This window comes from Salvelinus fontinalis, chromosome 11, assembly GCF_029448725.1.
Source record: "Salvelinus fontinalis isolate EN_2023a chromosome 11, ASM2944872v1, whole genome shotgun sequence".
In the NCBI taxonomy this organism is placed as follows: Eukaryota; Metazoa; Chordata; class Actinopteri; order Salmoniformes; family Salmonidae; genus Salvelinus; species Salvelinus fontinalis.
This window is the reverse complement of record NC_074675.1, coordinates 29,971,950-29,989,210: the sequence shown is the minus strand read 5'-3', so window position 1 is coordinate 29,989,210 and position 17,261 is coordinate 29,971,950. Positions and strand designations below refer to the sequence as shown.

The 17,261-nt window shown below is 42.4% G+C and overlaps 1 protein-coding gene across 2 annotated transcripts; it reads right to left on the bottom strand.

Moving 5' to 3' along the window:
* Positions 1-6,469: 6,469 nt before the first annotated feature.
* LOC129865481 (uncharacterized) lies at positions 6,470-16,195 on the bottom strand. 2 transcript variants are annotated; one of them, XM_055938320.1, is made up of 12 exons: positions 16,131-16,195; positions 15,750-15,871; positions 15,561-15,657; positions 15,227-15,345; positions 15,006-15,076; positions 14,770-14,901; positions 14,353-14,448; positions 13,772-13,900; positions 13,426-13,554; positions 7,608-7,633; positions 7,436-7,470; positions 6,470-7,338 (listed from the first exon to the last, which is right to left on the bottom strand). In XM_055938320.1, exons 2-12 carry the CDS (start codon positions 15,850-15,852, stop codon positions 6,533-6,535), a joined length of 1,743 nt encoding a protein of 580 aa, XP_055794295.1. In that variant the 5' UTR covers positions 15,853-15,871; positions 16,131-16,195; the 3' UTR covers positions 6,470-6,532. The 2 variants fall into 2 exon arrangements, with proteins under 2 accessions (XP_055794295.1, XP_055794296.1); XM_055938321.1 differs by having other exon boundaries at positions 15,750-16,192.
* Positions 16,196-17,261: the final 1,066 nt, after the last annotated feature.

Here is a 17,261-nt window from a genome sequence, read left to right as displayed (position 1 = left end):
AATGGCTAGCTAGTTAGCGGTGGTGCACGCTAATAGCGTTTCAATCGGTGACGTCACTCGCTTTGAGACCTTGAAGTAGTGGTTCCCCTTGCTACCTTGCTACCTTACTACCTTGAAGTAGTGGTTTCCCGCAGCTTTTGTGGAGCGATGGGTAACGATGCTTCGTGGGTGACTGTTGTTGATGTGTGCAGAGGGTCCCTGGTTTGCGCCCGGGTCGGGGCGAGGGGACGGACTAAAGTTAAACTGTTACATTGGTGCATTGACCCGGATCACTGGTTGCTGCGGAAAAGGAGGAGGTTGAAAGGGGGGTGAGTGTAACCGATGTGAAATGGCTAGCTAGTTAGCGGTGGTGCGCACTAACAGTGTTTCAATTGGTGACGTCACTCGCTTTGAGACCTTGAAGTAGTGGTTCCCCTTGCTCTGCAAGGGCCGCGGCCTTTGTGGAGCGATGGGTAACGATGCTTCGTGGGTGACTGTTGTTGATGTGTGCAGAGGGTCCCTGGGTCGGGGCGAGGGGACGGACTAAAGTTAAACTGTTACATACAGTCACAAGACGCAGGCCTCCTAATTGTCCCTAGAATTTATAAGCAAACAGCTGGAGGCAGGGCTTTCTCCTATAGAGCTCCATTTTTTATGGAATGGTCTGCCTACCCATGTGAGAGACGCAGACTCGGTCTCGACCTTTAAGTCTTTATTGAAGACTCATCTCTTCAGTAGGTCCTATGATTGAGTGTAGTCTGGCCCAGAAGTGTGAAGGTGAACGGAAAGGCACTGGAGCAACGAACCACCCTTGCTGTCTCTGCCTGGCCGGTTCTCCTCTCTCCACTGGGATTCTCTGCCTCCAACCCTATTACAGCGGCTGAGTAACTGGCTTACTGGTGCTCTTCCACACCGTCCCTAGGAGGTGTGCGTCACTTGAGTGGGTTGAGTCACTGACATGATCTTCCTGTCCGGGTTGGCACCCCCCCTTAGGTTGTGCCGTGGGGGAGATCTTTGTGGGCTATACTCGGCCTTGTCTCAGGATGGTAAGTTGGTGGGTTATATCCTGCCTGTTTGGCCCTGTCCGGAGGTATCGTCGGACGGGGCCACAGTGTCTCCCAACCCCTCCTGTCTCAGCCTCCAGTATTTATGCTGCAGTAGTTTATGTGTCGGGGGGCTAGGGTCAGTCTGTTATATCTGGAGTATTTATCCTGTCTTATCCAGTGTCCTGTGTACATTTAAGTATGCTCTCTCTAATTCTCTCTCTCTTTTTCTCTCTTTCTCGCTTTCTTTCTTTCTCTCTCTCTCCGCCCCGCATTGAGTAAATGACAACGTAGCCCCCGTCCAGACCACATTAAAAAAGGGAGAAAATAAAATCAATGGCCCAGCCTACATATAGTAGGCCTAGGTTATAATATGGGGCCTATCCCTCTCAGCTAAAGGAACATAAATATAGATTAGACGGCCATAATGACATTTGTAGGGCGGGTGGGTCTTTGGATATCGGCTATATGTTGTCTTACCTCCTTTAGTAATAACAGTAATCGCATTTAGTCATTGGTCCATTTCTCATTGACCGGGGTTGGGGGCCTCAGTGCTTGGTGAGCTCTCTCGAGTTCTATGGGCCTGTCGGTGGACAGGTGGAGCCACTCGGGAAGTTTGTCTTGCAGGTAGCGGATCAGTGGCATGTTTCCCTCTTCTTTTTCGCCCAGATTTAATAGAACACAATTATTCCTTCGCCCCCTGTTTTCCAGGTCCTCTGTTTTCTCTTCCAGCTGCTCAATGTTTTTTTTAGCATATGCTATGGTTTCCATGGCGTCTGTCAATAAGTTTTCCATGGATAGGATTCGCCCCTCTGCCTCGTCCAGGCACCCCGCGTTTATGGTTATCTTGTTGTTTATGTCAGGCAAAGCATTTTCCAGGATTGTCACCTTGCCCCCTATCGCACTGAGCTGAGCGTTAATGGCATCTAGTTTAGTGTTGAGTTCTGTACGTTGGGATCTCAGCTCAGAAAAGATGTCTTCGACAGAGTGCGAGGTTGGCATTCGTTGGGCCTCTGGGGGGAACGGGTCCTCTTGCTCCTGGCTAATGGCGCTAGCTTTTTCTGAAGCCAGCTGCTTCTTGGAGGCTTTTTCCGTCGCTAGAGCTCGAGTCCAGGTAAAAATGTCACCTGTAGTGTCGCCTTTTGTAGCCGCCATGACTTTTTGACTAAAGCTAAATGAGTTTAAACTTGAAGTGGAGGTAAGATTAGGAATTGGAAACTACTTGTGCGGAGCTGCTAGTTCATGCGGCCATCTCGTTCAGGGGTCACGTGATCCCTCGATTATTATTATTTGACCCTGTTGGTCATCTGTGAACATTTGAACATCTTGGCCATGTTCTGTTATAATCTCCACCCGGCACAGCCAGAAGAGGACTTGCCACCCCTCATAGCCTGGTTCCTCTCTAGGTTTCTTCCTAGATTCTGGCCTTTCTAGGGAGTTTTTCCTAGCCACTGTGCTTCTACACCTGCATTGCTTGCTGTTTGGGGTTTTAGGCTGGGTTTCTGTACAGCACTTTGTGACATCAGCTGATGTAAGAAGGGCTTTATAAATACATTTGATTTGATTTGATTTTGATTTGCTCCACCCACATCAGACAAAAAGCCGGATCCAAGGCAGCTGCTTTCTCCACTGGTACAATTTGATTGGCTGCTGTCCGAATCAAACTGTAATCCGTTAAATGAAGAGTTGACGCGCTGCACACTTTTTTAAATGGCATCATTTTTTATATTTGGGCTTGGGGAGGGTATCAAGTCAGTTCGAGTCAAAAGGCTCAAGTCCAAGTTAAGTCACGAGTCATTGGTGTTAAAGTCAAAGTCGAGTTGCAAGTCATCATATTTGTGACTCGAGTCTGACTCAAGTTCAAGTCATGTGACTAGAGTCCACATCTCTGATAAACACCATGGGACCACGCAGCCGTCATACCGTTCAGGAAGGAGACACGCTCTGTCTCCTAGAGATGAATGTACTTTGGTGCGAAAAGTGCAAATCAATCCCAGAACAACAGCTAAGGACCTTGTGAAGATATTGGAGGAAACAGGTACAAAAGTATCTATATCCACAGTAAAAAGTCCTACATTGACATAACCTGAAAGGCCGCTCAGCAAGGAAGAAGCCACTGCTCCAAAACAGCCATAAAAATGGACAATGACCCCAAGCATACTTCCAAAGTTGTGGCAAATGGCTTAAGGGCAACAAAGTCAAGGTATCGGAGTGGCCATCACAAAGCCCTGAACTCAATCCTATAGAAAATTTGTGGGCAGAACTGAAAAAGCATGTGCGAGCAAGGAGGCCTACAAACCTGACTCAGTTACACCAGCTCTGTCAGGAGGAATGGGCCAAAATTCACCCAACTTATTGTGGGAAGCTTGTGGAAGGCTACCCGAAACGATTGACCCAAGTTAAACAATTTAAAGGCAATGCTACCAAATACTAATTGAGTGTATGTAAACTTCTGACCCACTGGGAATGTTATGATAGAAACAAAAGCTGAAATAAATAATTCTCTCTACTATTATTCTGACATTTCACATTCTTAAAATAAAGTGGTGATCCTACCTGACCTAAGACAGGGAATTTTTAATAGCATTAAATGTCAGGTATTGTGAAAAACTGAGTTTCAATGTTTTTAACTAAGGTAAATGTAAACTTCCGACTTCAACTGTAGATGGGAGTCTGTAGGACTTCCCCTTGAGCATGAATTATGACCACATTTCAACTACCTCAAACATTATCAGTATTTATTCATTCCATATAGCTGAGCATCTGAAAGAGAACTCTATCAAAATCTAGACCGAACAAACGTGTCATTGACAAACTCATTTTAAATAATCAGATAAGTGTGTTGTAACTGTTGCCAAATAATTGCATTACCTTATATTGCTAAGAACATGAGCATAGGGTGACTCCCATAGTGGTTCTCGAACCCAACCCATAAACGCCAAGGATAAACACACTAACCTCTGTCTTGCAAGTGCATGTACTTATTGGTTCAGTATAGTTAGTCCCTGTCCAAACAAAACCATAACCCCTCCTCCCTAGGCACTTACGTAGATGAAACAACCTGATAGGTCTAAGCAATTGGGTGAATGCACTTGCCTTGATAGACCGTTCCAATGCACTTGATAGACCGTTCCAAATGAACCTTCACCCAGTCTCTTAGACAGTTTTAAAGAGTTAATCTCCCAGGTGTCTACAGAGACAAACGGTGGATGGAGGCGCAAGACGGAAATGCAAGATCAAACAGATTATCAGCAGATCAGACCCCAATTTGAGTCACCTAAAATACTAATGTGTTAGCATCATAGTTTTTGTGGAAATAGGTTTTATTTCTTTGTTTTTTATGTATCTGGCAGTTGACCAAAATATTTTTTTCTGAGGAATCTCCAGTAGGAGGCACCATTGAAGTTAGTTTGATAAGCTTGGAGATGAGACAATCTTTTTAGCATACACATTTTAACTTTGGAACAGTCTATTTAGAAGAAGAGTTCTTCCCTCCATAAAAAATGTCAGGTCTTGTTAAGAGCATGACCAGCACCCCGACCATGAACAACAGGAACGGCAACATCATCCACTCTTGCTATCTCTGCCTGGGGTTACTGGATAAATTCCAATCGTGAATGTTGATGACAAGAAAGCAAAAGCATAAAATTATGTATCAGGCAGCTGCTGTAGCCTAGATAGCCATACCGACTAAAGAGAACACATTTTCATTCTGTATTCATTATTTCAATTTCATAGATAGAGCTATGGATGCAAGGTCTGACCATCCATGATATCAAAACGATAGCTTTAACCATGTTTTGAGGCTATGCAATTTTTGTTTACATTTACACTGTTCACAAACATTGGAGTAAAACAAGCATATGTTTTATGGTGCTGATGGGGTATGACAGTTGAACTAAGTTCATGAGACATTTATGAGTTATATTCTTCAAGAATCAATGGGTACATATCATTTATTTATATCTCCAAAAATGGATGTAGGAACTGCAGATTGCCCCTTTATAGGTGGTACTTGTCAGCAATTTCCATTTATGATACTTTAATACATTTTATGTTTCTCTATGGCTTTTCCTTTTGAGATTTTACCTTTACAGCCAGACAAAATGACAACTATATTTTTGATTCATTTGTTTGTTTGTATTGCCATTTTGTGATCCATTGCCATAGCGATATTTACTGGAATTCACCTGATATCCCAGGTCAGTGTACTTTGGCTCTGTACTTAGTACTCCACCCAGTACTAAAGTATTAAAGTTGTTATCAATGATATAATCTCTAAAAAAACAGACCTAGGCAACAGCACTAGTTTATGACGCAACATTGTTAATGTGGGACGCAACCCGTCTGCCGAGGGAGACTATTAATGATACCTAAAAAGAATCTGTCTTTAAACCTGAGCTGTGAGGCTGTGATTTGACAACATGCAAAAGTACAGTTTCTATATGCTTATTTAAAGATGTATGGTGTCAGTTACACTAGTGTTGGGTCAGTTACCGAAAGGTCGCAAGCACTTAACCCTAATTGCACTGGATAAAAGTGTCTACTAAAAGGGCCTCCTGAGTGCCGCAGCGGTCTAAGGCACTGCTTCGCAGTACTAGAGACGTTATTACAGACCCGGGTTCATGTGACACAACCGGCTGTGGACGGGAGTTCCATAGGACAGCGCACAATTGGCCCAGCGTCGTCCGGGTTAGAGGTGGGTTTGGCCAGGGGGGCTTTACTTATCCCCGGTCGCAAGTTGAACGGTGTTTCCTCCCACACATTGGTGCGGCTGGCTCCAGGTTAAGCTGACTGGTGTTAAAAAGTGCGGTTAGGCGGGTCATATTTCGGAGGATGCATGACTTCACCTTCGCCTTTCCCGAGCCGGTTGGGGCGTTGCAGCGATGAGACAAGTTCTTAATTGAAATTGGGAGACAAAAAGGGGTGAAGAAATTAAGTGTCTACTAAAATGTAAGAATAATATTTTGTGTTTTAAAATGTCAGACCGAGGATGATCTCTAAACCTCTAGTGAAGTATTTCAAGAATTAAAATGAGGACTAAGTTATTTTCGACATAAAAAGCATCTTTAATATACAGTACTTTGTAAACACTTGGACAAGAAAGTAATCTGAGTAAAATGATGAACGATGTTGAACATAAAAGAGGCTAATAACAGGACTTCAGTTAAAGTTAGTTGTTAAACATACAGTATATAAAAAGATAAGACAGGGTTAAAGACAGAATTGTTCCCAAAATCAGAATATATTCCATATTCCTTACATTCTTCTTTCAGTTTTCAAATTGGACAAAACAGAAACTTCATATGTATCCATCTCACTTCTTTTCCATTCCCTCCTCTCCTTCCCTGAAGTTCCTCTTTCTTCTTTTGATGTCTTTACCCAAAAGCTCCATCTCTTCTACACTTCTCTTTTCATCCTTCTTGCATCGTTATTTTTTATGTGTGTGTGTGTGTGTGTGTGTGTGTGAACTGTGGCATTTATAGACACACGGGGAGTCGGGACATAGTTTACTTCTTCTTAGCCATACCAACGGTGCGACCACTGCGACCGATGGTCTTGGTGTGTTTGCCACGGACACCCCAGAAGCGCCTGAAACGACAGTGAGCCTTGTTCTTCTTCTGCCTCTCACGAACCTCTCTCAGCTTGTTGTCCTGAACGTTAGCAAGTACCTGGCTGTAATTGGCATCCTTTTCGTCCTTTTCCATCAAGAGTTCATTTAACTCTTGGTGGATGTGAGAAGAATGTGATGAGATGGTCTTACACCTGTTTGTAAAGCTGGAAGACTCTCCGTACTTGGTCAGACTTGTCTTTGTCTCACCGAGATGCGTTTCTCCCTTTACCACGACACCCTCTCTGTCCTTATCTACCCTTCTCACTACATCATCCTGTTCTATTCTGTCCACAACATTATCCTCTTCTTTCAATGATGAATACCTGATGGGCAAAATATAGTCATGATGAAACACACGGATTCTGCCTAATTTCCGACATATCTCTGGAGTCTGCTGTTTCTCTGTTATCAAAACCACATCATATCGTCTTGTTTCATCCACATCCTCTCTCCTGTGTGCAGCATCCTCCTTTCTTCTCTCTATCAAATCATCATCATCATCTCTTCCTGTATCTGCCTTTCCTACATTTTCCTTTCTTCTGACTGCAACATGTTGTCCATGTCCTTTATTTCCATCAACACCGTGATCATCATCTCCACTTGTCTTTATTTGAACATGCTCTCCAACCTCTGTAACCCCATCCTCTCGGAGTGAACCGTGAACTCGGTTGGTTCCATGGTTCTCACGATCTGAAGCATGTGCTTTGCGAGGGAAGGAAAATGAAAGACATCAGTGATACAGTTTCAAGGCAATTGATAAAAAGAGCACAGTTCGTAAATACTTCATAAATGAACTTACATTTCCTGTACACCAGTAGATAAGCACTCCAAGAACTAGAGAGAGAATAATTTGTTATCTTACGTATTTAATTACTAATTGGAACGCCTGTTAATGTTCTGGTTCATACATTTGGCAATAAACTTTGGATACATAACTGGAAACACAAACACACGTGAAAAGAAAAACGTACCTTTCAATCAGTGGAGCTGGTTGGAGCTGTAAGGGAGGAGCAGCAATGCGTCAACATTAAATAAATAGAATATATTGCCAATGGCCTTAGATAAGATTCTGACGGAGTAGCATGGTATTTGTGATGATTCCCCACTAAATCAATGCAAAAATTAACTATAATCATATTTGTTCTTGAAGTGATAACCCTTGTCTGACTCACTCCAGCGGCGATTTTATCATGTCAATCTTGGTAGGCAAAACAACCAATTTGTTTAGATGCATGCCAGCGAAGCCACTACACAACTCTAAAAAAGACATAAAATGCACTATAACGGTGACCACAAACTGTTAGGGTCTACATCAAGCTGTCCCAACAGTGGAGCTTATGGCTGACTTGCAATATGGTTTCTTCTGACTCCTTGTGGATTTGTGTAACTGGATAAGAACCGCATTCTCCTTCAATAATAACGAATGTCAACATGAGTTTAGACTTTTGAACCATACACCAACATTATTACATTTACGTTCAGTAAATTCATGATGTTTGGTCTTTTATAATCAACACTTAGCTCTAAGTATAAGCAAGTGCAAGCAAACGAGCTGCAACAAGGTAGGCCTATTCATTCAGCACTTTCAAAATGGACAGCGACAGAAGTTCAGATAGATGTTAGTTCAGATAAATTCAGTGAGATGTTGAGGCCTTAACTTTACTCTTCTTTAAGTCACAGCGGAAAAAGAAAGAGAGAGAGAAACACACTCAACGGTTAGCCTACCATTTGAAGTATTTTATTAGGCCTACGTGGTCTAAAAAGGAAGGACAATTCAATTACAAGGATCCACTTTTATAGACAATATACAGACGCACTAAACAGCGCATTGCTCAAACAAAACAACCCTTGCAATATCAACTGGAATTACAAGGGTCTATTACTGAACTTTTTGTTGAACAAAAGTATTTGAATGGGAAGAGACTGTCACTGGCAAACATGGTTACGTCTGTAACTTACTGTCACGTTCCTGACCTGTTTTCTGTTCGTTTTTGGATGTGTTAGTTGGTCAGGACGTGAGTTTGGGTGGGCAGTCTATGTTTTCTGTTTCTATGTTTGTTTAAGGGTGACCTAATATGGCTCTTAATTAGAGGCAGGTGGTTTTAATTTCCTCTGATTGAGAGTCATATTAAGGTAGGTGTTTTCACACTGTTAGTTTGTGGGTGGTTGTCTCCTCTGTCTGTGTATGTCGTTGCGCCACACGGGACTGTTTTCGGTTTGTTTGTATGTTCGTTCTTTTATGTAGTCAGTTTCCCTGTTCATGCGTTCTTCGTGTTTCATGTAAGTTCGTCGTCCAGGTCTGTCTACGTCGTTTATTGTTTTGTAGTTTGTTAAAGTGTTGTCGTGTTTTCCGTTTTGTAAATAAATATTATGTCGACTTCAAACGCTGCATTTTGGTTCAATCCCTGCTCCTCCTCTTCGGATGAAGAGGAGGAGGAAAGCCGTTACACTTACAGACCCAACAACATTATATACTATCCCCTCCTCGTGGAGAAAAGCACCTGAGCTAATTATAACACACAAAGTAAGCAAAACAATTAAATGCATAATTCTAACATTGCCTAAAATTATGAATAAGATACTGAGATATACCTAATGTAACCAATATAACAATGCAGATGTACAAACTATGGCGTATAGACCGATAAGTGGTTATTAAGAGGCAAGCTGTAATTTCGATTAAGTCATGAGCGAGCTGAGATGGATGTAGTCAGAACAGGGCTCCGGGCAGCCGAGCGGAAATGAAGGAAAACTCGCCTCCCTGCGGACCTGGCATCCTTTCACTCCCTCCTCTCTACATTTTCCTCTTCTGTCTCTGCTGCTAAAGCCACTTTCTACCACTCTAAATTCCAAGTATCTGCCTCTAACCCTAGGAAGCTCTTTGCCACCTTCTCCTCCCTCCTGAATCCTCCTCCCCCCCCCCCCTCCTCCCTCTCTGCAGACGACTTCGTCAACCATTTCGAAAAGAAGGTCGACGACATCCGATCCTCGTTTGCTAAGTCAAACGACACCGCTGGTTCTGCTCACACTGCCCTACCCTGTGCTCTGACCTCTTTCTCCCCTCTCTCTCCAGATGAAATCTCGCGTCTCGTGACGGCCGGCCGCCCAACAACCTGCCCGCTTGACCCTATCCCCTCCTCTCTTCTCCAGACCATTTCCGGAGACCTTCTCCCTTACCTCACCTCGCTCATCAACTCATCCTTGACCGCTGGCTACGTCCCTTCCGTCTCCAAGAGAGCGAGAGTTGCACCCCTTCTGAAAAAACCTACACTCGATCCCTCCGATGTCAACAACTACAGACCAGTATCCCTTCTTTCTTTTCTCTCCAAAACTCTTGAACGTGCCGTCCTTGGCCAGCTCTCCTGCTATCTCTCTCAGAATGACCTTCTTGATCCAAATCAGTCAGGTTTCAAGACTAGTCATTCAACTGAGACTGCTCTTCTCTGTATCACGGAGGCGCTCCGCACTGCTAAAGCTAACTCTCTCTCCTCTGCTCTCATCCTTCTAGACCTATCGGCTACCTTCGATACTGTGAACCATCAGACACTCCTCTCCACCCTCTCCGAGTTGGGCATCTCCGGCGCGGCCCACGCTTGGATTGCGTCCTACCTGACAGGTCGCTCCTACCAGGTGGCGTGGCGAGAATCTGTCTCCTCACCACGCGCTCTCACCACTGGTGTCCCCCAGGGCTCTGTTCTAGGCCCTCTCCTATTCTCGCTATACACCAAGTCACTTGGCTCTGTCATAACCTCACATGGTCTCTCCTATCATTGCTATGCAGACGACACACAATTAATCTTCTCCTTTCCTCCTTCTGATGACCAGGTGGCGAATCGCATCTCTGCATGTCTGGCAGACATATCAGTGTGGATGACGGATCACCACCTCAAGCTGAACCTCGGCAAGACGGAGCTGCTCTTCCTCCCGGGGAAGGACTGCCCGTTCCATGATCTCGCCATCACGGTTGACAACTCCATTGTGTCCTCCTCCCAGAGCGCTAAGAACCTTGGCGTGATCCTGGACAACACCCTGTCGTTCTCAACTAACATCAAGGCGGTGGCCCGTTCCTGTAGGTTCATGCTCTACAACATCCGCAGAGTACGACCCTGCCTCACACAGGAAGCGGCGCAGGTCCTAATCCAGGCACTTGTCATCTCCCGTCTGGATTACTGCAACTCGCTGTTGGCTGGGCTCCCTGCCTGTACCATTAAACCCCTACAACTCATCCAGAACGCCGCAGACCGTCTGGTGTTCAACCTTCCCAAGTTCTCTCACGTCACCCCGCTCCTCCGCTCTCTCCACTGGCTTCCAGTTGAAGCTCGCATCCGCTACAAGACCATGGTGCTTGCCTACGGAGCTGTGAGGGGAACGGCACCTCAGTACCTTCAGGCTCTGATCAGGCCCTACACCCAAACAAGGGCACTGCGTTCATCCACCTCTGGCCTGCTCGCCTCCCTACCACTGAGGAAGTACAGTTTCCGCTCAGCCCAGTCAAAACTGTTCGCTGCTCTGGCACCCCAATGGTGGAACAAACTCCCTCACGACGCCAGGACAGCGGAGTCAATCACCACCTTCCGGAGACACCTGAAACCCCACCTCTTTAAGGAATACCTAGGATAGGATAAAGCAATCCTTCTGAACCCCCCCCCCCCCCCCCCCCCCTTAAAAGATTTAGATGCACTATTGTAAAGTGGCTGTTCCACTGGATGTCATAAGGTGAATGCACCAATTTGTAAGTCGCTCTGGATAAGAGCGTCTGCTAAATGACTTAAATGTAAATGTAAATGATATGCCGCCTATTCGTTCAGCACTTTTGAAATGGACTGCGACATAATTCAGAACATGGGCCGTTCTTACAGTATTCTCCCTGTACACCAAGTCCCAACAGTAGGCTAAATTAACGGGGGCACATAAGAGGACAATTAAAACTCTTACAATGGGGGCACGTAAGCAGACAATGAAAGCTGTTACAATATCCGATGATGACATTTCTCTAAAACAGGCCATAGGCTACATGTGCACCACTAAGGCAGAACAGTTGTACAAACAGGCCCTGCAGTGCTGCCTCACAATTGCTACACAATATAATGCATGCTATAATTCTGGCAAGCATGTACCTATTCTCCTGTTGTTGGTTGTGAAGGTTGATAGCTCGTCTCTATGCGGTGTCTAGCTGAGCCACAACGTTTGATTTCCCCAGCAACCCGAGTTTAACAGCATTGTCTATATGTGATGCACAATTCTCATGTTTTGAGAGAGACAGATGTTTTAAATCCTTGAACCCAGACTCGGACCACATACCCTCCCCACTGAATAGCAGGTAGGGGAGGTAAAATAGGGATTGCTTTGAGATGCCAAACCATTCATTGTTGAATTTACGATTTCTGACTTGTGAAATGTTTATGTCCAAAGACGTTTTATCCTTAATTTCTCTTCAAATGACAAGGATTGAAAAGGATGTGCCAGTAGATTGTCAACGTGATTCATAATGATGACTGCTTGTCAATCTTGCGAGCTAAGATTTTGAAAATATGATGTTTACATAATCAGTCTAATCAAAGCTACGGTAGATAAAACATGATTTGACGTCCTTTTATCAGTGGCCAATGACCTTGAGCCTTCTTGGATGGGCAGTTCTTATGTAACTCTATGGCAGCACCCAAGGGGCTTGAATTTTCTAGCTGTCCCTGTAGAATTTGCAGTGACACATCCTGTCTCAGCTTCCAGTATTTATGCTGCAGTAGTTTATGTGTCGAGGGGCTAGGGTCAGTTGGTTATATCTGGAGTACTTCTCCTGTCTTATCCGGTGTCCTGTGTGAATTTAAGTATGCTCTCTCTAATTTTCTCCTTCTCTCTTTCTTTCTCTCTCTTGGAGGACCTGAGCCCTAGGACCATACGTCAGGACTACCGGGCATGATGACTCCTTGCTGTCCCCAGTCCACCTGGCCTTGCTACTGTTCCAGTTTCAACTGTTCTGCCTGCGGCTATGGAACCCTGACCTGTCCACCGGACGTGCTACCTGTCCCAGACCTGCTGTTTTCAACTCTCTAGAGACCGCAGGAGCAGTAGAGATACTCTTAATGATCGGCTATGAAAAGCCAACTGACATTTACTCCTGATTATTATTTGACCATGCTGGTCATTTATGAACATTTGAACATCTTGGCCATGTTCTGTTATAATCTCTACCCGGCACAGCCAGAAGAGGACTGGCCACCCCTCATAGCCTGGTTCCTCTCTAGGTTTCTTCCTAGGTTCTGGCCTTTCATGGGAGTTTTTCCTAGCCACCGTGCTTCTACACCTGTTTGGGGTTTTAGGCTGGGTTTTTGTACAGCACTTCGAGATATTAGCTGATGTACGAAGGGCTATATAAAATAAACTTGATTTGAAACTTGATTTGACATAGTGTCCCCTTGAGTGACAGAACACTGAGCCAATCACGGCACAACTAGAGAACATTACCAACCCCTACACTCCGTATTTTCCGCTGGCTGCCCCACCAGCATAGAAATCACTTAGTTAGGCTGAAACACCTGCATTTTGGAGCTGCCTTCCTCAAGAAAGAAAAAAATAGACTATGTTTGTATGTGGTTTTATTAACTCAAGGATTTTTTGTTTTTACATTGTTTGCAAACTGACATCTGACACGTATTAATGCCACCTGCCCTGAACACGAGTCGCCACTGATTCACTCACAGACCCAAATAAAATGGCAAATACAATTTATGATATTAGAAAAATGATGGTATAGGCTGTATTGAATTAAATAAATAAAAGAATCTTGCATACCTTTGTGACATGTGAGTCATTGAACTTATACCAGTTGTGATCTTCAAAGGACTTGATCTTAGCAGTGTAGTGTCCACCTCTAAGACTTCCGAAATGGTCCACAATCGCATAGAGTTCATATTCACATTTCTGTTCAGATAAATCAGAAGACATGCCATTAACTGAACTACAGATGTAAAAACAGACAGCACTAAATATGTTATTTTTCTGATGGGCAATAAAGTGAAGGCGATATACAGTACGACATAATGATCTGTTTAATTTAGTATAGCTACATTGCGAAGCCCTAAATGTAGACTTGTATGAGAACAAAACCTGTTGAATAAAGGTTTTGTAAGTAGTCTACCTCTGTCTGTAGTGTGTGAGGCACATCCACGCAGCAGTTGATTTTGACATATGACATGCTGTAGTAGTCAAATTCAAACCGCTTGAGGAGCAGAGTAAGAATTTCTGGGTGATATTCCATCTTGCATTCCTATAAATGACAGAGGGAGGCATTGTAATACAATACCTTCTACAGTGAAAAGCTTGATATCCATTTTTGAGAGGGTTTTGGTACAAATAATTAAAGCTGCACTAAGCAGAAATGCTCTGCCATTTCCTGGTTGCTGAAATGGTTATAGTTCGCCTAATTTCAGTTTATGTGTCAAAATAAGCACGTATAGCGTAGAGAATAATTGTACCATCTAAACTGCTGTGAAATACTGTATCTTTTCCGTAACCAAAAATATTGTATTTTCAGCTGTTTGAAGCTGGTGTACACAACTGAAAGTAAAAGACACGAAAACTAAACTTAAGAACGGGAAGCATATTAATAGCGCACAGAACTACCGCTTCTTAGATATGCTTTCAATGAGAATGACATATATATATATATTTCTCTTTAATTTGCTATACTAAATGAGAATTCTAAATATCACTACTCACAATGGTTGCATCTGATTTCGTTTCACATTCATCGCAGTACATTTGGTTTTCCCTGCTGACAGTTGAAGACTTGAAGAACTCCTTAAAGCCATCTTTCTGAAAACACAGAAACACAAAATGTTATCTTCCTCCAACATACTGATATATTTTCCTGAATTTGTTTTATTGTCATATTATATCAACGTATAATATTAACTACAATACCATGATCATGAAAACTGAGACAAATAGTAGAGTAAGCCTACACACATGCCAAATTACGACATAATACATTCCCACTGGACGATTATGCTAGTATTGAATAACAATAATATAGGCTATGGTATTTTAAGTGTTGGTTAGCCTTGTCATGATCATATGATATTTGCCATCATAAAACAATGTTTTTTGCTTTAGGTTAAGTTATATTTTTCCTACCACACTGTAGGTTTTGTAAGAGTCAGATGGATCTGCTATTGAGAGGGGCAGTGTCCAAAATGGACCAAATCCATCACTCATCACATGTTTTCCTGAACAGGTAGTGATGTGCCTCAATTGTCCTTTGAAGATCTGGAGACAAACTCTTGTCAGTCTTGTCATATCATAACTTATAAACATTGCATGGTTAGCTAACAGGTTTTGTCCAAGATGAGGTAAGTAATGCAGTAGCCTACCTTTGACACTTCAGGATTGACCATGCCTAAAATCTTCTCAAAATACTCAGCCGCATCACATTGCTTGTTTACTGGGGGAGCAAAAAATACAATGAAGGGTCTTCTCCTACAAATAACCACAAATACTATACTTCATGCTACATAACATCACAAGCTGTACATCTAACAAAGTTGCTGAATTTTTAAATGTATTATTTAGCAGCTATGATAGCTCAACTCACCATCATCAATGCCTAGTATTGATGAGATGCCCTTTGTGTTAGTTTCACTTTCACGTAAAGTTGTAAACAACTTTCTCAGCTGTAGATCAACAGTGTCTTCTTCTTGAGGAGGCCTATTACTGTAAAAAAAAAAAAAGATGACTGATTTTGTTAAGATATACAGTGTATGAGATGTTTAGTACTATTCTCAGTGTACTGTGTAATGATAATGTTTCAATAGTAGAGACGTGAGACATGTATTTAGTTAGATACATGGCTCTGGTATGACTCAATCCATTTCTAATACATTCACGGAGATACAGTATCATTGGCACACAGAGTAAGAATGAAAAACCTTTCCACAGCCTCTCTGAAGTCCTTAGTCATGAAGAGGACCTGCAGCACACTGTTCAAATAACACGTTGCCCCTTGATTATACAGGCCATGGTGTTCTAAAAGGAATAGATTTATCAATTAGTGGATAAATGATAAGATACAGATATAGCTGCATTGTGTTGTACTGTACAAACAGTAAATCACATACCTGGTCCTGGAGTGGGAAGTATGCTTTTGAGCCTCGGTAGTGTCTTGTTGAAATGTTCAGCTCCATTGTTTACAGTAGTTTTCACAGTCCAAATAAACGCCATAGAACACCCACTTAATGACCTGGAAATGTAAGATTTGATCAAAATGAATTGCTCTTCAGGTGATATGGAATTCACATACTCAAGATTTCCAACATCAGAATGGTTCCACTTGCATTGATATGCTAATGAAAAAATACAATGGGATTATCAAATCAAATGCAATATTTCTATTTGTCAGTTGAGTTATCCAAAAGTGTTTCTAGTTTGTTTAGTCAATAGAGCAATACAAGAAAATCGAATGTAGGCTAGACTATACACATTATTCAATCCAAATTTACTGATTTATTCGTGTATTCTTGTAGCGAAAAGCGTCCCTTCGAGTTGTCACCTCTAAGGAAAAACAACGACGATGAACCAGCTTCACTTTCGATTTCGGCTATTCCTGTCAGTATCACACCGCTCCAATAGAACAAATATGAACGCCTTTTTTAAATGTTCCTTTTTAGCAAAGTTGTCCTTATGAAGGCACACTCAGAAAATAATTAAACGTTGAATTGTTTTCCAATCACATCAAACGAAACTCTACATTTTTGGACTTAATTTAAGATATATAGGCTTGGCTCTATGATTCTTGAAGAATATAACTTTAAATGCATGAGTTGATCAGATAATACAATGTTTTAATCCTATATTGAATTATTATAGTAAGGTTTCAGGCGGCCCCCTAGTATTTCTAATCACACTTGGACACACTGACACCTTTATGTTTCTGCATTAATTCTCTGCATGGACGAAAATAAATGAATAAATAGTCAACCAAAATATTTAAATATGAATACTGTAACTGTTATTTTTCCAAATGAATGAGTCAGAGAGAGAGTTCAGAATTGGGAGAACATTAATTTATTGTTGAATATTGTTGTTGTTGAAGACTTCCATACAGTAAAGTCACAGATAAAAGATAAAGTCACAGAATTGAGAAGTTCTGGTACAGGTTCAGAGAATAAACCAAATGCTTTCTGGCCACATTTTGTTTATATTTTGTTTAAAAAAAGAGCCCATACATTTATCAACATTAGTTCCTTCGTGTGCTTTGGCAATGGGATTGGCAGTGAGATTAATATCACAAGACTACAGTATTAAAAAGACACCAAAATGCAGACAAAGATTCTCTCTTCTGTCCATTCGTCAATGTCTCCATCCCCCAGGCACCCTCATCACTAGCTGAATGACAGACTGGTTCTGGATCCCATATGAGGAGAGCACGGATGAGTCCTCCAGCTGCTTGTTTGTGAAGATCAGTCGCAGGGTCTCCAGATTGTCCCCTAAAAAGGTCAGATGTTTTAGTCAATACAGTTGACAACTAATACAATTTCCTTAATCACTGCTCAACCATTGCCCCGCAATTAAATAAAATACTTAATTTAGTTAATCATCGAATTACATTTAATGAAACTCTCATAATGAGT